Below are 18,396 nucleotides of genomic sequence, written 5' to 3'. Positions count from 1 at the left end.
GCCCAGAAAACAAGAACTTGGTACCACTTAGAGGCTCTTGTCAAAATTTCCGACAAGCATCCCTTTCCGTTCTTTTTATATGATAGTGCCCACCCGGGCCCGACGTCAGACCACGTTACTGAACATCAGGTTGGGCTTGTCACTGTACTTTAATCTTGGCAGTAATGAACTTCCTCCTCAGATGTTCTCATCCGACTCCCGGTCAATACAAAAAAACATTCCTTCATGTATAAAACTATTATTTTTATATTCTTAGCTAGATGATCCGGTTATATATATATATTTCGAAGCCCCGCTATTTCGTACTATATAGTTTGGCTGCCTGTGAAGGCACAAGTTGCGTGGTGTCACTTTACTGGTTGCGTGACGTTTTTACCATAACAACAATATTTTCACAGCGTAAGGTCAATTATTTATGACGATACACAAACACAGGTCAGAGCGAAAGCTGAATATATTAACAAATATCTCACAACTACCAGTAAACTGAAACTCGACAACACGGACGAGATGAATGAGGTTCTGCTGGCAGGCCAAACAGTTGTTAACCGGAGAAAACAGAGTCGTAAGAGAAAAGACAATGAGGTAAATATTACAGTTAACGATTTTAATTATACTTAAGTATGCTTTCAATCATTACAGTGTCGAGAGTCATAATTTGAACCTAACATTGCTACAACAATGGATGTTATGTAAGAACACATCAACTGACTTATACTTCAGCAATTTAATTACGCGAAAAAAGCCGATATTGGGATGTAATCTCTAGAGCTAAAGGTCTTGAAATATTCAGGCCACTGAATTAAGTATTTAAGAAGAAGTATTTTTGGAGCATATCGATCGATATTATCGATATCAATTTGTATATCAAATTGTGATAAAAACCGTCCGAGCCTACATATTCGGGATATCGGACTTCGAGCTGAATAGCTGATCGTTCTTAATCTCGGACACAGGATCGATTCCCTAAACTTAAAGGCTTCACTACAGGTCTAGAGCTATCTGTTCCGTCAGGCCTAAATCGAGGACCGGAATCGTAAATTATCTCAGGAAATTTTTGTAGTTTTACAGGAGTACGTCACGCTACGTCACGCAAATTTGAGCTGTACCTAACCTTGCTTATATCTTCGGTTTTAATTTGTATTACAGTTGGAACCCGCTATTTCTCTGAGGGGTAAAGAAAAGTAGTTCGAAATTAATTGCGGAGGGTCTTCGAAATAACCGGGTCAGCACTAAATACTGATGGAATGTATTTTTCTATTGACCAAGGGTCGGAAACGAACACTTGAGGACGAAGTTCATTAACGCACAAGATTAAAGTGTGATGAACAGCCAAAATATAGTTTACAAGCTATGTTCTAACGTGGTCTGATCATGACGACGTGATGTTGCTTGTTTTTCAGTTCTACCAATGGAGTTTGAAATAAACGGGGTTGGTTAATTGGGCCAAGGGAAACAAAATCAGTTTGAGTTTAAAAATATTGAAGATCCGATACCAGGATTCACTATAAAAGAGTTAAAAAACGTTCTCTGGTAAAATTGTATAAAATTGTGAGCTTTCAACAGCCAGTCTGCTGTCTTCGACGGACAAAAATGAAATGATAAAATAGACCTAAGAATTTGAATATAACAAGCGAATGACATATATTAAATAGAATACGTGTGAAAGAATGTGAGAATGCCAAAAGTATAGAATTAGTGTTTGTTTAAAAGAATATTATATTGTCCCGGCAGAGGGCACGAATTGTTGTCGGTCTCGACAGTTTTCGCTGTGTGCCAGGATTCCAGCGTCTTTCTAATGCGGCTGTTGCCTTTGTCAATTATCTCAGCATCGTTAAAGTCGATGGTATGATCAAAGGTCCAGGCATGTTTCGCTACATCAGGCATGTTTCGTTGGGCTGGCCCAACGAATAGTCAGAGCTTCGCGGTCCCTCCCTACATCAAAGTTATCACCGAACCTCTTTCTAGAATTCTCAAAAGTCATGATATTCGAGTAACCAACAAGCCAATCAAGACACTACAACAAGAGTTCCCTGTTCCCAAGTTTCGACCTCAAGTCGACGACCAGTGCAATGTTGTTTACAAAATCCCTTGTGGATCTTGTCCCTGGAGTTACATCGGCGAGACAAAAAGATCGTTTAGTACAAGGCGAAAAGAACATATCAGAAATACTAAACAATGTGCTAAAGGCTCCAATGTAGCGAAACATGCCTGGACCTTTGATCATACCATCGACTTTAACAATGCTGAGATAATTGACAAAGGCAACAGCCGCATTTAAGAAAGACGCTGGAATCCTGGCACACAGCGAAAACTGTCGAGGCCGACAACAATTCGTGTCCTCTGCCGGGACAATATAATATTCTTTTAAACAAACACTAACTCTATACTTTTGGCATTCTCACATTCTTTCACACGTATTCTATTTAATATATGCCATTCGCTTGTTATATTCAAATTCTTAGGTCTATTTTGTCATTTCATTTTTGTCCGTCGAAGACAGCAGACTGGCTGTTGAAAGCTCACAATTTTATACAATTTTACGAGAGAAGGTTTTTTACCTCTTTTAAAACCGAGTTTAAGTTCGAAAATAACCGACAGTATTGAATAAATGTCTGAAAAACCAAGGGAAAATATCTAAGGGAAATGGTTTTGAGTTCGAGCTCGAACTTCCAGCTGATCATTTTGAAGTTCCTTTAATTTTCTAGTAAAAGTAATGAGGAAATGACTTAAAATATCGTGACATTTCTTTCTTTTTTTCGTTTCTTTCATTTGGTATTCTCTCAGTTCTGATCAGTGAAGGGAGCTCTAATTTGGAACCCAGACCTCTCACGACCAAGTGTCTCTCACAGGCCTCCCCCCTCCCCTCCCCAATCTTGTCTAGTGTTGTGTCAGGTCGCCCCAACTCTTCGCTGGTATATATTGCATATATACTTCTAGTACAGCCGGGTTGTACACCAGGGAGCTGTTGTTCGAAGAGCGGATAACGTACCCTATCCAATGGATAAAACACTGTCTAATAGATAGTGTAGTTGGTTTACCGAAAGTTATCCCATGGATAGGGATTTATTCGGTGGATAGAGTTTATAAACCCTTCGAATAATTGTGCTCTGGTTGGAGAGATGCACTGGCTGTGAAAGTGAAGCGTTTTGCCCAAAAACACAACAAGGTGACTCCAATCAGGGCTCGAACCCACCCCGCGGCCAAGCGACTCACACCACTCGTTCATAATTAACAACTCTTATTTCTTTTGTATTAGACCGCAGGTGGATCTGACAGCTATGCGAAAGTTAACTGGTTCAATAGCATGCTCTCCATTCCTCCCAGACAAACTCTCACCACACTGCGCGTCTTCACTGTATGGTCAGCGATCATGGCTTACTTAATAAGCGGCATACTCGGCGTCGCCTTCCCCCAGCTGTTGTCACGTGTTTTCATGATGGACCTCAGCGGTCGCTACGACACTGGGTACTGGCGGCTCAACTGCGGGTTACTCGCTGTAATCGGTTTCCTTTACATCGTCACAGCGAGGTCCCGTCCAGCGGTGGCTGGCAACGGTGCACTTCTCGGAACTGTTCCTGAAAGGTTGTTTTTCGTCACGTCAGCTTTGCTGTGGCTGTTTCGACAGTCGCTGGTTTCTCTTCCCTTTGCAGCAGCGTTCGGGCTCCTTGATTCCACGTTAGCCATAATAACCTACGTGATATGGTCGCGAAACACTCCAGAGGCGTCGCCGAAGAAGTGTATGGGGGAGATAGCAAAGATAATGCTTCCAATCCTAGGTCCCGCGAGGAAATGGTCCCCGAACTGTGTGCAAATAATTGGGTATTTGCAAATGGTGGTCTCGCTTACCTTCATGGCAAAACCCGAGATAGCGCGCGATGCCATGGGACTGGATGCGTTCGGCGGCTCATCAAAGGGCTTAGTGTCTCTGTTTTTCATGCAGATGACCATTATTGGCTGGTTTCATGTCTTGGGAGGTGGCGATGGCAATGAGTCCGGTCCAATAGCTGCAGTGTTTTATCGTCTCGCTTGGAGCGCACCTTTAATTTCAGTCTTGTGTTACTTTGACGGTATTGAGCGAGGCTTTGCACTTGCACTGGGAATGGCGGATTCAATAAGTGCATTAATCATTTCTATCTCCCTTTGTATAGAGTCGTTGCCTTCCAACACCGCAAAGTGATGACTTCCAACTTCGATCATTTTATTAATACTTTTAAACACACGCTAGAAAACCGACCCACTTACCGTAAATGCTATTTAGCGGAATAGCAAAAAACGCACTGCACCTGTAAGCTCTCAACTGCGCATGCTGCTACGAAGATTACTATTACCACCATTACTGACAGCATGCCCTGCCTTGTCCCCAGGCGCCACTCATTGATAGTCACGCAGGCGCATTGAGTTCTGGCGTAGATGCGTTCCTTTTGCCTCTCATCAAGTCTCCCGCTACTTGCTTTCCTTTGTATGCCAATCGCATTATAATTTGAGATCAACTAGAACTTAAAGAAGTTTCAACTTTTAAGTAAACTTCCCTCTCTGTTTAGCTCCTCATGTATCTCTCCTCACAATGATAAGCCAGGAGAATTTTTTTGAAAAAAGAAAACCTTGCAATTGATTACTGTTATAAAATTCGATTATCTTGGGATAACTACATTGTTTTATAGCTAACTTATCTTCCCGCTCCATTGTTACTCTTTGAATTAGATATAATGCAGAAATAAACCAGGAGCTGATTTTGCGACTGAAGATAAGTCCTCTCTCTCTCTAGTTCTCTAAAGGGCCAGCTCTCTATTATTAGCCCTCACCTTGAAAGGCCTAGCTTACCGATTGTAAAAAGATAATGCTTGCCCCCAAGGGCTTAATTAATACGGTGCCTTAATGGTATGTGAATTATTCACGTTTCTTCGATAACAAGATAATTTGAAAGGTAAGCTGTATTCACGCGTAAGTTCTAGTTTTATTAGAGACTAATCAGTTTATTTCTCTAGTCACCGCGCGAAAAGCCAAATATTCGGGCCCGAATTCGCTCGAATACGGATCGGCACACGCCGCGTATGCCGCAATGTTCCGACGTATTCGATTACGGCTGACTCGAAATACACCTATAGGAATCCGGCCTGTTTTTCCGTATTCAAATTTAATACTCGTGAACGACTCGAAGTGTCGATAAATCATACGGGCCACGTTTTGGTAGATTAATGTTGCGTTTGATGTTCTTCGAAGATATAGCGATCATTTATGACTCGAACATTTTCGAATACTCTCAGTTGTTCGAGAGTTTTCAACTGGAACACGCGATGCACGACGCCACTTCTGACGTGAACGCCTTCGAATACTAATGAATACGTCAAGTATGCTCTAATTTTCGAGAATCGCACGCTATGAATACGAAAGTTATGTCACATTTTTCACAGCCAAAGACGTCTTGCGTCGTCAACAACGGGTTTTATGCAGGTAAATTAAATATACGCTACCGCGTAGTTTAGTCAGACTGAACACGCTAGTTTTTCGAAGCGTGCGACTGGAACACGAGACTCATGCGAAGTATGAAACGTGTTCATGTTTGAATACTGAGGCAAACTTGAGGTTTTAAGGTATTCTAAACGACACACTTCAAGTGTTCTGTGGTGTTCGACTGGGACACGGGACTCATGCGAAGTGTGAAACGTGGTCATGTTTGAATACTGAGGCATACGTGAGGTTTTACGGTATTCTAAACGACACACTTCAAGTGTTCTGTGGTGTTCGACTGGGACACGAGACTCATGCGAAGTATGAAATGTGTTCATGTTTGAATACTGAGGCATACGTGAGGTTTTAAGGTATTCTAAACAACACACTTCAATTCATGTCTCCTGTTCGACTGGAACACGGGACTCATGTAAAGTATGAAACGTATTCGTGATGGAATACTGACGCCAACGTGAAGTACTGAGAACCCATACCAAAGCTTGTATATCTCCCAAACTGTGTTCAAACTGCCGAGTGTGACACACTTTTTAATTCCTTTGGATTCCTAACAAAACCCACCCAAAAGAAAGAAAATTACCAGTATTGTGCAGATTGTGTCAATTTGAATGTGATATATGCATATTCTTTATGTCTGCAAACTAGATTGCCAGTTTGCTCAGAGAATTTGGTTCACATCTTCTTGATCGAGGGTTATGGACTCCTAACTTAAGCTTAACTTAAGCTTAAATATCAACATTTCGTGAGCAATAGTAAACTACAGATCGTATAGTCTATTTCTTGCTGTTTATCCGTTCAAGAAAGCCTGCACGCGTAGTAATCGAGGCATGAAAAGACAGACAAGAGCATTTCATATTTCATCTTATCTTGTTTTCAGTGAAATTCAAATCCGAGCTTTACTTCTCTTATAAACTAGGGTATCTAAAAGATAGTAATGCTGCGGCACATTCTGTTGATAGTGACATATTTAACGCCGTGATTCATTTTCCTGCGCGTTCCAAGACTTACATTAACTGTTATTTCTCAAAGTAGTGTCAAATCGTGGTGTCACTTAAAATCTGTCGTTGTATGCATCAACTTCATGCACGATGACGCATCGATGGCGAGGTGTGACAAAGGATCGAGACAAAAAAGCACATTGTGATCTGAAGTATGTTTGGACATAAAACGATACACATCAGCCTCTCCTTTACCAGATCGCGAAAATCGAAAGATGTGGAAATTGTAGGAGCAGAAATCTAACTTATAAATTCTGTACTGGCACGCATTAAATATCTCTAGAACTCGACAGAAGAACACACAGACTGTGTCGAGAACGTGTCCACCGCGATGTGTGAAAATGCTCAAGCTTTAGCTTAAATTCATGTTTCGATGAAAAGGAATAGATTGCAGCATTTATGAAATCAGCGTGTTCCACGGTTTTCATTTGTTTTAATTATTCTACAGGCTCTAGTAACGACGATTTCTCTTCATTTAAGAATTCGGCGAAGGAGGCGAGACTGCTAAGAAATGACATACTAAGATTAAGATGTCACAATTAACCGTCCATATTTACAAACTTTCACATACTGCATAGCAAGAGTTGTGAAAGTCAAGCACGATCTCCTTCACATCGCTTTACAGGTAAATCAGAGCGAAAAAGGACGACGGCTTGACGAGTATGACATCCTCGTGTTGTTCGTGGCGCAATGCACTCCAGTAAAAGTGGCGCAGTGCAGTCTGGTTAACTGCAATGCATTCTGGTAAAAAGTGATGAATTCGAGAATTCGTACCCCCTTCTATATATTCTTCTTAAATCCTGATTATGTTGCTGCTCGCTCGCTACGCTCGCTCCGCAGCAACAATGCAAAAACGTGGTCAGTTATATTCTTTATGCGAATTTCACTGAAAAGCTTTGACGAGGTTCACCTATGGCTTACTAAGTAGTAGTCGATAGCAAAATTGTCTGATCATATCACATGGCTGGTAAGATTTAGCAGGTAATTTTTTTTCATAAATTCTGTGTGAAACGATGTCAGAGTCTCGTTCTGCATGGATTTCAGCCTGCGTCGCAGACGCTTCATACCGTCTGCAGCGAGGGCTCTGGTTTAATTGAGTGTATAAGTATTACTTCACTGCTTCAGCAGTGATATGCATATCTAATGAGGGTCGATCTATTGGGAAAATTTTCAGCCCAGTCCATTCGCTACTTAACTGATGAATGCAGTAAGTGCTGTATATAGTGCAGTGGAGAGTAGTAAATAGGCAAGACTTAATTAATCTTCCAGGCTTAGTTAGGTTTGATTTTCGTGTCCCTCATTATTTTGGTTAAACAGATATCTACAACTCGTCACAATGGTGTCGTGTGATTGGTTCAAGTTAATGCTCTCTATTCCTCCGCAAGAGCCCATGACGAGAGCAGCTGTGTTTGTCCAGTGGTCCTCTATGGTCGCTTACAACTTACTTGGTCTGACAATATTAGCTGTCCCACAAATATGGAAGGGATTCTTGCAGCTGGAATTCAGTGGTCGTACAGAGGGGTATTTTCGACTCCAAGCGGTAGCGCAGTTCGAACTTAGCTTTTTGTATATCATTTTTGCTCGCAGCAAGTTTGATGTGCCAGGTAATGTGGAACCGTTTTCAAATGTCAGCAGTAAAGTTACATGTAACCGAGGGCGGTGCCCAGGGCTAATGGTTAGATTGTTCTTCTTTTAAGATTTGTATTCAGGTCCAAGCCAAATAAGTCCTGTGTTCTTGGGCAAAACAAATTATTTACTGGAGTACTTCGCACTACCCAGTACCCAGCAACAGGCTACTTTCACTGCATAAACCTTCAAAATAAGTCCTCGCATGCGATATGAAAATGGGTTTGATTTGCATGAGAATAAACGCGTTGGCGGAACACTCGTTTTGAAGCAGAGGCAAAAGGTAACTCGGAAATGGCCTGTATAAATAGGAGTTGTCCTTGGCATTTTATCCACTCGTTGTGTTCTTCCCTCGTTGTTAGAGATCAGTTCTTTTAGGCCTGCAGAATCTGTGATAAGCTCCATTTCTGTATCTTTCAGGTGGAATACCAATCCGTGGTCCTGTCCTGAGTAAGATCGTGTTTGTAGCTGGCTTTATGGTACCCCAGTGTCTGAGTGGATCACTTCCACTGGCCTACACTATCTTTTACTTGAGCCTTGACACACTGATCGCTCTCTGTACGTTCGTTATCTGGTACTGTGAAACGGAAAACGCATCAGTCATACAACTCGCTAAAGATATGATGAGGTTAATGCTAAGTGGCCTGCCTCGTCGAAAATCCTCAGTTGTTGTCGTGATTTGTGGAGCTATACAGGTTAGCTTTTTTCAAGAGTTTTTCGATTTTCATGAATCTCTTCCTCTTTAGAGCTCGTACTGGACCAAACTGCGTTTTACCATTTCAACCACAAACAGTATCAAAAGGTCTTTCTGCAACATATATCTGAAGCCGCTATATCACATTAGCACTGTAGATGTCTATATATTATTATTATTATTATTATTATTATTACTATTATTATTACTATCATTATTTATTTATTTATTTATTTATCTATCTATCTTAGGCCGTCTTTAGTGTCCTCTCGCATGGTTAACATATAATTCTGCTTGTGATTGCCAAACTTGCCCCTTTCCCCGTTTCCCTTATCCCCACCTCCCACGGCACTCGCCTGTATGACACAAAAATGTAACAACTAAATTTATTTCAGGTCCCTGTCGGTCTCACTTTCGTTATCAAGCCGAGCTACATCCATAACTTGCTGGAACTGGATCCGTTCCAGGGCCACGCGGTTGGTCTGCTGTCAGCCTATTTTTTCGTCCTGTTCGTACATGGCACCCTGAGCATACTGGGCGGGACAGCGGATGGGGTGTCCTTCAACATCGCATGCGCGTTCTACCGTTTGGCCATTGGAATACCGTTGCTGATAATCCTTGCAGTCACGGGTCAGATTGAAGTTTACTTGAGCGTGTTTGCGGCATCGCTAGATTTGATCTTTGCTGTTGTCATATTAATTTCGTTATGGTTTGAAGGAAAGCTAGAAACAGTTTCACCAGGAAAATACAACTAAGACCCGAGCCATTACGGTAAACTTCGTGTTCACTGTAGGGAAATTAAGCATAACCACAAGAAGTTTACGCAGACGTAGTGATGTGAATATCATAAAGTCAGTTGGTAGGAGTTAATCTTCATAATTTATAGCGTCAAAGAACGAGGGCTTTAGGAAAGGTCCACTGGAATGTAGTGAGCCCGTTTTTGTGGACCGACCATAGCAATCAAGAGTGATAAAAAAGTTTGTACTAACTACTGTAACTCAATAGTCAATAAATTAAAAGCTAAGAAAATTTGACGGCGGTTCAGTACTCTTTCAAGGTAAATCTATTCAATCTATGAGATATATTTTACGCTTCTTAATTCCTTTCTAAAGATACTTCTCAATTCCCTTCTAAAGTTCATAAAATGTATGTTTTTAAAATGTTTATCACCGCTGTTTGTGTTATATTTTTAATCAAGCTCGAAAAGTTTTGGCGAAGCGTTAATTTACAATGTTATGAATTTTGCTTGATCATTTGCTTCATTTTAAACCGTGGCTTTAAATTCACGAGTCGACTCGTAGAATATACCCACCCGCGGGTGGGGTGAGACGAAATGACGACACGACTTTTCTTGGTAAAACAGAGATGAAATGGGCCTGAAAAAGGGAGACGCCCAACCTGACCCATCCCTGAGAAACTAGATTTATGTCAACGACACCCAAAGCAGTTATCGCTGATTCTGATTGATTCTGATTGTCGTCACTTCTGGTGGTTTGGTCACATCACTCATCACTATATATGTGCCCGGCCCTGATCGCCTTTCGTTCACGAAAATAGCCCGGACCTACGTTCCGGTTGACATACGAGATCGATCATGTACAAGTATGCGACTTTCCAATTTCGCTGTATCCAGTTGATGTTCCAAGAGAAGTCAGTTTTGCTTGTTGCTGACCAGCTCAGCGGAATGAGAAACTATTTTTGGAAAACAGCGCTGTGTAAAATGGGTAATGAGATTGGTGCATGTGAAACGTGACAATCGAAAGCACAAGCACATGATTTGAAAAGGTGCACGCTAATCTCGTTGATCACATTGCCAAGGCCTATATGGTGGATTAACTCCCTCTGACCCTTCATCTTCTCTTGTCTGACTCCCATCAGAAGTACTAAAACGCACCGCTGACAATCAAGTATAGAAAGCCGATCGCCTCGTTCCGGAATATTCGCTGCCAACTGACAAGGTCATGAGCATATATGAACTAGCAATTTCTCTACGAACTATGTAAGAAAGAATTCCTTAAGTTTGGGGGTAAATGGTTCAGTTTCTGATTTCAAACACAGGAAAACCCCGTATTGTTTTAGTCTCTTAAAACTCTAGATTTTATCAGCCGACAGCTTGTGACGATGTAAAGGTATTGTCTTAACCTCTTCTAAGCCTTAGAACAACGTTTCGAGAGATAACCTTAGGCAGAGAAAATCTTAAGCTCTTATCATCAAGTTTATATGGGGCTTTGCGAAAATTGTAGATTTAGTAAATGAACATTTTAGTTTGTGTAGGAAGGAATGTTACTCCAAGTGTGATCAGGAAGATTCTGACATGCAAGAGATTTCATCGCTTTTATCTTTGCTCTGTCATAATTTCTCCGGAAATCTAAAACCTTAGACGTACAGAAATCACATTCCACGCGTTTTCTCGTGTGTATTTCTCGCTGCAAAGGTTACTCTCGGTACGCGGTCAGTAGTACGATTGCAGCTCCCTTGGCAGCGGTACCCCGAGACCTTATGTGATAGAGTGGTCATTGGTATGGTAGAGGGACTCCTCCCCTCATGTAGCAGGTAATGAATGTTTGTAAACACTGTTAAGATACAGTGAGTTGCCAGGGTGTAATTTTACATCGCACTAGAAATATACCAGGAATATTTTAAATTGCACCTGACCACTGGAGAACGCAAAATGAACGAGCCTGCTGCCTAACTACCACGTTGAAGTTTGCTCTAAAGGTCTCCGGGAGTGACAAAGATCGAGTTTGTGAAAATCACACCAACCTGCATTGATGACCAAAACTTGCGATTATGAGTGTTTCACTGACTTTTATCTTTTCAACACTGTATTTCAAGTCAGGAGACTCTGCTGAAGGAGTTATACAGTACATGTTGGCCAAACTGAATTTGCCACTACGGGTGTTCGCTTCCGAATTCCGTTGTGTTAGGGGATTAGGAGGAGGGGTGTGGAGTTGGCGAGGTGAAGCTGAGCTTCCATTAGTTCTTGTCCAAAAGAGGGGGGGGGGTTGAGGAGTTAGGGAGGGGGGAACCATTCCTTTAGAGCGACAGGCAGTTTTTCTCACCCCGTTCCAGTTGGGTTGCCTTTTACTGAAGTTTCTATTGGTTGACTGAGAAAATTTTGGGATCTTCGCCACTTCCATGCAAATGAGTATGATTCTGGCCGTAGATACTTGGTATATTCTACGACTGAACACGGCCTAACGTATGGCGCGAAAAGGATTATGTAATGTCTGCGATCACACAGACTGCACAAGCTCAGTACAGTTCCTGATAGCCGAGAAGTTGAGGTCAAGAAAGATCAAGAGCGCTATCGTGCTTTCCGCTCAATCAAACTGAATAAATTCAAGGTCTTTCCATCTCTTATCATTATTGGGCTCATATTTCATATCTTAGAAGAACGACATATATTGCTGTGAAGTAATTTGCTGTTAATTGGCTTAGATCTGACAGAATTAACACTTTTCACGATCGTTGGACCTTGAAGAATAGACGTAATGACCTGTATTCAAGTTTGAAACAAAGAAGAAAATTGTACAACAACTGCAAATGGTTTGTTCTTTTCCCTTTATGCGGCTGGAATATTTAATTTGGTTACGACAACATACTTTTACCGATTCTAAAAATAAATAGTTCACGTATCTGGCTACGATTCCAAATTTAACTCGATTTGTTTTTTCTTTTCGCTGCTACGACATTCTGCGAGGGGGTGGCCCCGGAAAAAGAGGTTTCGATGTTGCGGTTGACTTTATTCGAATTAGGAAGACAGGAGAAAAAAAATCAGAAGATACGATATGAACCCTTTTCCTTCCTGATCAATATTACTTACGTATCCTTTCAAGCAAAACGGGAGAAAGAAATGAGTCTACAGATCCATCAGCAATAATGTTTGACACAGTGGGAAGTACGCCATTGTCTTGGCCTGTTTTGCGGTTTTTTGTTAAGCTGTCTAGTATAGAGAATTAAATTTACATCGGTCACTGATAACGTGAAGACGTCACCAAAATTAGGCTTCTAGTTGTCAATATTTATCTTCCTTGGTTCAATATGCTTGAATTTCCTATTATTTGTGACTGAATATTAATTCTACTGACAGGAAAATATTACCAGGGTGGTTGAATATTATTTTTTTCAAGGAGATGTTCAATTAAATTCTCCTAACATTTGATGAGGACGCCAGGCGGGTAACTCGTTAACTGCCTCATGAATGCAAACAGCTAATCTGCTTTCAGCCATTAGTATATAAATAGTATTCTTCGTGTTTTGGCAATGTTGGAACCCTTGAGAATACTATTTCTGTTCTTCAAGGTGAGTATCCTTTAACGCGTTTGATATCAGGAGAAAATGACTTCGAGATAAACACTATGTAAATATCGAACGCGAATGAAAATCGATGATAAGCGAACTTGCACACTAACGTGATGTGACCGGAGGCTAGTTTGGCAAATAATTGAAACCACATTTCATCATGACAGCTGTGTCTTATATGGACTGACATGTCTGGAATAACAACCAAGAACTGAATAAGATTCACTTTGGCACGCGATGGCAAAGTGTATGAATGTATTTGACAACTGAGGTGATAATATCGCAACAGATCGATCGAATACAAAAGAACATGTCTGTGACGTGACATGTCTACTTCACAAGCTCATTGCTTGCCGTTTTCAAACCTTTAAAATCGACCTGCAGCGTCAAGATGGTTCCATTTCTTGACTTAGTAAATGTTTAAATATTGTTACGTTTTATTTAGGTTTGTAAATACCAACAGCAAATGTTGACAAATCCCCCAAATTGCATTTGATCGAAGAGCATGAGTGATACATGTATAATTTTATGAGTCGTTCGACCTCAATATTTCGACAAGCTTTTTGATTAACCCAAAAACTCTGTGTCGAGCATGTATCGAGTCTCATCGCATGTTATAGTCCAAGCTGGCTTTTCACTTCTTGAATGTTTGGCTAGCTTTTATAATTTGTTTATTAAACATTTGAAGCCGCCGAATGAATTTACTGTTGAACTCCCGTTGATTTTGTTTGCTTAGCTGAAGTGTCGATTCTTGTCGACAATCGTTAAATGAAACCAGGACATGGATGAGGACTTTTGATGCATTTTACGAGCACAATCGTATAGACTCGCTTGCATTGATGTTTATCTTTTACATTAACTCAAATTCCAACGATTTCATCTTGCCGAGAAATGAAAGTATTCGGACATCAGACCGACGAACTACTAGGGATTTTAACGGGCGTAATGAACTGATAAAGCACTCATGATGTTGGAGGCACGCGTCAAGAACGTGATGTATTAGGCTCATGGTATAAAAAATGTTTAAGTATTCTTCCAGCATCTAAAGTAGTTTATTGCGTCAGTTGTACTGTGTGTACCACATCTTTCAGGAAATGGTGGTGATATTATTTTACAGCGTGTGGTGGGAAAGAGCCAATTACAGATCTCTTGAACGGGGGTGGGGGTGGGGGGAGACTGTAAATGTGTGCTGCTGGGATATTGAAACCCTTACCCTATACTAGACCATTATCAGCTTGATTTTTCATCCTATTCTAGACTAGACACCAAATACCCCTAACCTACCCTATCCCAGACTAGCTATGCAGAATCTTTATCACTATCATAGTCCAACATACACTGACTAAACCAACATCTTACAAAGTCACTTCCAAGTTTCAATTTCTATTATAGAACCTCGGGTAAAGAACCGTGTTCTACTCTAAATTATTTAAAATACACTGGCCACTTTTCAGGTAAATTGTACCCGAGTCTAGACCAAAACTATCTGATTTCTATACCTGGTATCTCAGACTAAGGGACCGTTCATTTTTTATGAGGGAGGGGGGGCTGGTGGGATTTGGGAAGCACCATTTAAAAATCACATGACCCCCCTCAGCTTACCAATTTTTTCACATGCCCCCCCCCCCCTTATAGCGGTAATTTTTTGGGATGACCCCCCCAAAAAAAAATTGAACAAACAATATTTAGATTTCAACTTTTTTAATATTTCTCTATTATCCCCCTACTTCACGTTATTGTGCTCACTATGAAGACAATATTTCCAATCCCTATACTACAGAGAGCTGTTGTTTAAAAAACAAATCAAAAGAAAGAGAAGTCAATTTCGGATCTCCTAGTTATGGCTCGCCCTGAGCGTGTGGCATTTGGCCTCTCATTGGCATCTTCCTGATCTGAATTGATGAATGCAAGAATGACGTCACTTGAGTCATCTTCTCCCCCAGAGTCAATGGCATCACTGTCATACTCATCATTGTCACTTTCATCCGTTTCACTGTTGTCAGCACTTGTCCTGTTGTCATTTTGTGTCAATGTCCTGGCATTTCTCAGTGTTGGTTGGCCAGCTCTGAGAGGACTCTTCTGCTACAAGCACGAATGTCTTACAATTGCCTTTACTTTCTCACTCTTGCTGCTTTTCAAATGCTGCTTCAGCCCGAGGTGGTTCAAGTACTTGTTTAGTTCTGGAACACGTAGCGTTTTAAGCTTGGTTAGATCTTTGCACAACTCAGTCCAAGGATAATACTCATATGATTTATCTTTTGCGTCCCTACTTAACTTTGCCTTTTCTTCTGCTCTCTTTTTCCTTTTCAAATTCCAGCACTTCAAGATGCTGAAGATGATCCACCACAAACTTTGATTTGACAATAAACTTATCTGCAAATAGAGCAACGCTCTCTGGGTGAGATAAAACCAGCCTGCCACTTCCATGCTCTTTCTTCGCTTGGACCCTTGGCTGCCAGTCATCTGGATCACGCCCTTCTTTTGGGGTCTTCTGGCAGGAGAGGTAGTGGTATTCCGGTAGGCAGGAATGGTCGGGAACTGGTTTAAGAAAAAGAAGCAATCTTTCTAAGTGCGGATGGCTGTTCAGAAAGGGCGAGTGAGTTTTCCATGCCAGGGTACCAGTTGAAGCCCAGTGATGGAAAACTTCTCCATCAAAGAGCACAGAGCAATGGTGGAAAAGTTGAATGTCATATTGAAGGATGTAAAGGAACACGATTCCACACTCTTTCAGTCCAATGGGCTTGTTTTAAAGCAGGGCGAAGAATTTTCCCACAGTTTTAATGTAAAACAGATCAAATGTATAGAAGCTAAGTTGACGAAGGTCACGCAGGACATGGAAGCACTAGAAAATAAGAAGAGCAATTATAACAGCATATTCAAGGGCATACTCAAACAGCACATCAACAAAAGGAGAAGGAAAAAAGAAAACCGCAGAAAGTCAAATGAAAGAAAGAGGAAGCGGACTGAAAACAACGTCCAACGAGTTTATGGAATCTGTGTTGGAAACCCGCTAGGAAATGATCTTCCACAATGCCTTGTGTACCCTCCTAGAGCGGCCATCCCGGAAGAGTGTATTAAAGTTGAGGATGTTGCCACGTCGTTATTTAGAAGAGATGGGCCATACGTTGCACAGCTCTTGGAAGGGAATTATTTCACCAATGCTGCAAGAAGCAGAATCACCACCAACCTTGAGCAGGAAGTCAGAGATTATGTTTACACCTTCATGTACCCTGAAGAGAACACTCTGACGGAAAGCATTGCTGCTTCTTGCAGCATTGGTGAAAGAGACTCCCATAGCAGCACAAGCGGCGACGAAGAACTCGACGACAGCGAAGATGAAGATGAGTGCCAGTGAAAGTTGCATTCGAAAATAACAGTGTTAAATACTTTGTTTCAGTATCTACAAATGCTTTTTGTTGCCAAACGTTTTTTTAAAGCAGAAGGAAAGTTTGTAATAAATTTGTATCCTGCCTTCTATGTTTATTCTATAGCAATTTTTTTGATATTCAGACATTATGCCATTTTAAAGTTTTACTAAAATATTTCACGTGACCCCCCCTTTTTCCCTTATTTTTTTGGGATGGCCCCCCCTCGAAAGCCATTTTTTTTCGCATGCCCCCCCCAAATCCCACCAGCCCCCGCTACCTTATAAAAAATGAACGGTCCCTAAACTGCCTGAAAACCATAGCATTCACAGCTGCACATACATGTACCCATAAAGCTTATTTATGGAAGTACCCTCTCCCTCCCCTGGGGGTCTTTGACCAATCAAAGCGCGTTGGTTGTCATAAAATTTATGAGGTGTAAAACAAAGGAACAAGGGATATTTTGGGGATTAATTTGAAAGAACAAGGATATCTCTACTATTAAAGGGAACTTTGACAAAAAAATAGGGAACAAGGTAAAAAAGTCAAATTTTTAAGAGATCAAGGGAACTTGCTACCCCTTGGGAGTGCCTCATTCGTCCCTAAGTGCTGACATCATTCACATTAACTAGGGGGGTAAGCTCCTCCTACAAGCTGATTTTACCTACTTGACTTGACTACTTGACTGACACTGAAAATGTGAGGAACTACTTCTGATCTTCTCATCATTTTGTCAAAAAAATTCTTGATTGTGATTGGCTGAGAGCAACTTTATATCTGGTTAATTAGCATAAGAAAATTATTACCTACAATTTCAAGTTCACTCAGTATAGTCAAATGCAGGGTAACTTGTAGTTAAGGGCCAGCTGCTGGCTTATTTCACTGACTAAAAGAGACCTTAAATGCAACCATGAAATTTTGCAGGAAAACAAATTTGACTTGTGTAAACCTTTGGAACTGTTTAAGGCCAGAAAAGTCAGCAGGGCTTGTTAATGAGCCAGCTTAGTGTTTCCTTGGCTTCAACCCTGGAAATGTACACACAATTTTATTTAGTACACTATATATCAATGTACAACACACTGAGCATCAAGACAATGGACAGTGTCAAAAGAAATGGAACACATTACAGTATTTTAGCTAACTTTTAATAAAAATGTAAAAAAAAAAAAAACAACAATTACACTTAAAGCTGACAATTGTGAAGGAACTGCATGCAAATTAACAACCATAACATGGTAAATATTGGAACTACCTTATACAGTTATAATATGTGACTGAGTATAGGCCCTTGAACCCCTTAATGATGTCATAATACTCTTGCAAATTATCAACTTAAGTAGAAAACAGTTCAACAATATTTTATAACCCTTTTACATGTAGTATTAGTGTACCAAAATATTTCTTCGTTCCTTCCTTCAGGAGCGTAGGATTCTTTTCAACTGCTGGTGTTTCATGTGATACAAGATGGACTTCTGATATAAGGAGCTGGTCAGGGATGAATGAACCAGCCAAACTTTCCAGTGACTGATGTTTAAACTACACAAAGTGAAAAAAGCCATCAACACAACTACTCAGAACAATAGAGACTCGCATTCAAATGAGGGAACAGCACACAGGTATAGTGATGAATTTAACATCTACGCTAAGTTACAAGTTAAGTAACAGGAAGGGTTGTTATTTTGAGCTTGGAGGATTGCAAGTTCAATCCTTCAAAAAAATGAAAAGCAGAACATTTTGCAGTAATTATACATCTGAAGCCACGGTGAAATGCAAACAGGAGGTGGGAGATTAACATGTTTTCATAAGCTGGGAGAGATGAGCAGGGGTTCACATCACATACTGTGTTAACCTGCAGCCATTCCAAATACAAAAAAAATATTACATTGACATGGATCTCAACAATATGAGGTCAGGTCAGTCAAATATGAGTTGACAAAAG

At 40.8% G+C, this 18,396-nt stretch overlaps 2 protein-coding genes across 3 annotated transcripts in view; both read left to right on the top strand.

The window, feature by feature from the left end:
• The first annotated feature begins 448 nt into the window (after window positions 1–448).
• Window positions 449–9,862, top strand: LOC145473382 (uncharacterized). Its single transcript, XM_081455024.1, has 6 exons — window positions 449–585; window positions 3,260–4,176; window positions 5,371–5,454; window positions 7,785–8,071; window positions 8,514–8,788; window positions 9,183–9,862. The coding sequence occupies exons 1-6, from the start codon at window positions 511–513 to the stop codon at window positions 9,540–9,542; spliced, it is 1,998 nt and encodes a 665-aa protein (XP_081311150.1). The 5' UTR covers window positions 449–510; the 3' UTR covers window positions 9,543–9,862.
• A 2,509-nt stretch (window positions 9,863–12,371) lies between these two features.
• LOC145479430 (uncharacterized) overlaps window positions 12,372–18,396 on the top strand; it is a 17,108-nt gene continuing 11,083 nt past the window's right edge. The window contains exons 1-2 of one of the 2 annotated variants that reach the window (XM_081457796.1): window positions 12,372–13,092; window positions 17,877–18,073. In XM_081457796.1, coding sequence (XP_081313922.1) covers window positions 17,985–18,073 — 89 coding nt within the window. In that variant the 5' untranslated portion in view covers window positions 12,372–13,092; window positions 17,877–17,984. Of the gene's footprint in view, window positions 13,093–17,866; window positions 18,074–18,396 lie in introns of those variants that run through there. The other variant, XM_081457797.1, reaches the window with a different exon arrangement.

Source organism: Orbicella franksi, chromosome 2, assembly GCF_964199315.1.
Source record: "Orbicella franksi chromosome 2, jaOrbFran1.1, whole genome shotgun sequence".
Lineage (NCBI taxonomy): Eukaryota > Metazoa > Cnidaria > Anthozoa > Scleractinia > Merulinidae > Orbicella > Orbicella franksi.
Note: the sequence above shows the minus strand (reverse complement) of the source record. Positions and strands in the feature narration are given on the sequence as shown.

What these genes read in the sequence shown, in the direction of transcription:
- LOC145473382 (XM_081455024.1), top strand. Translation starts at nt 511, where the DNA reads ATGAATGAGGTTCTGCTGGCAGGCCAAACAGTTGTTAACCGGAGAAAA. An exon ending in CAACAACGGGTTTTATGCAG is followed by an intron (nt 5,455 to 7,784) that starts GTAAATTAAATA and finishes TTGGTTAAACAG; the next exon opens with ATATCTACAACTCGTCACAA. An exon ending in TGATTTGTGGAGCTATACAG is followed by an intron (nt 8,789 to 9,182) that starts GTTAGCTTTTTT and finishes AATTTATTTCAG; the next exon opens with GTCCCTGTCGGTCTCACTTT.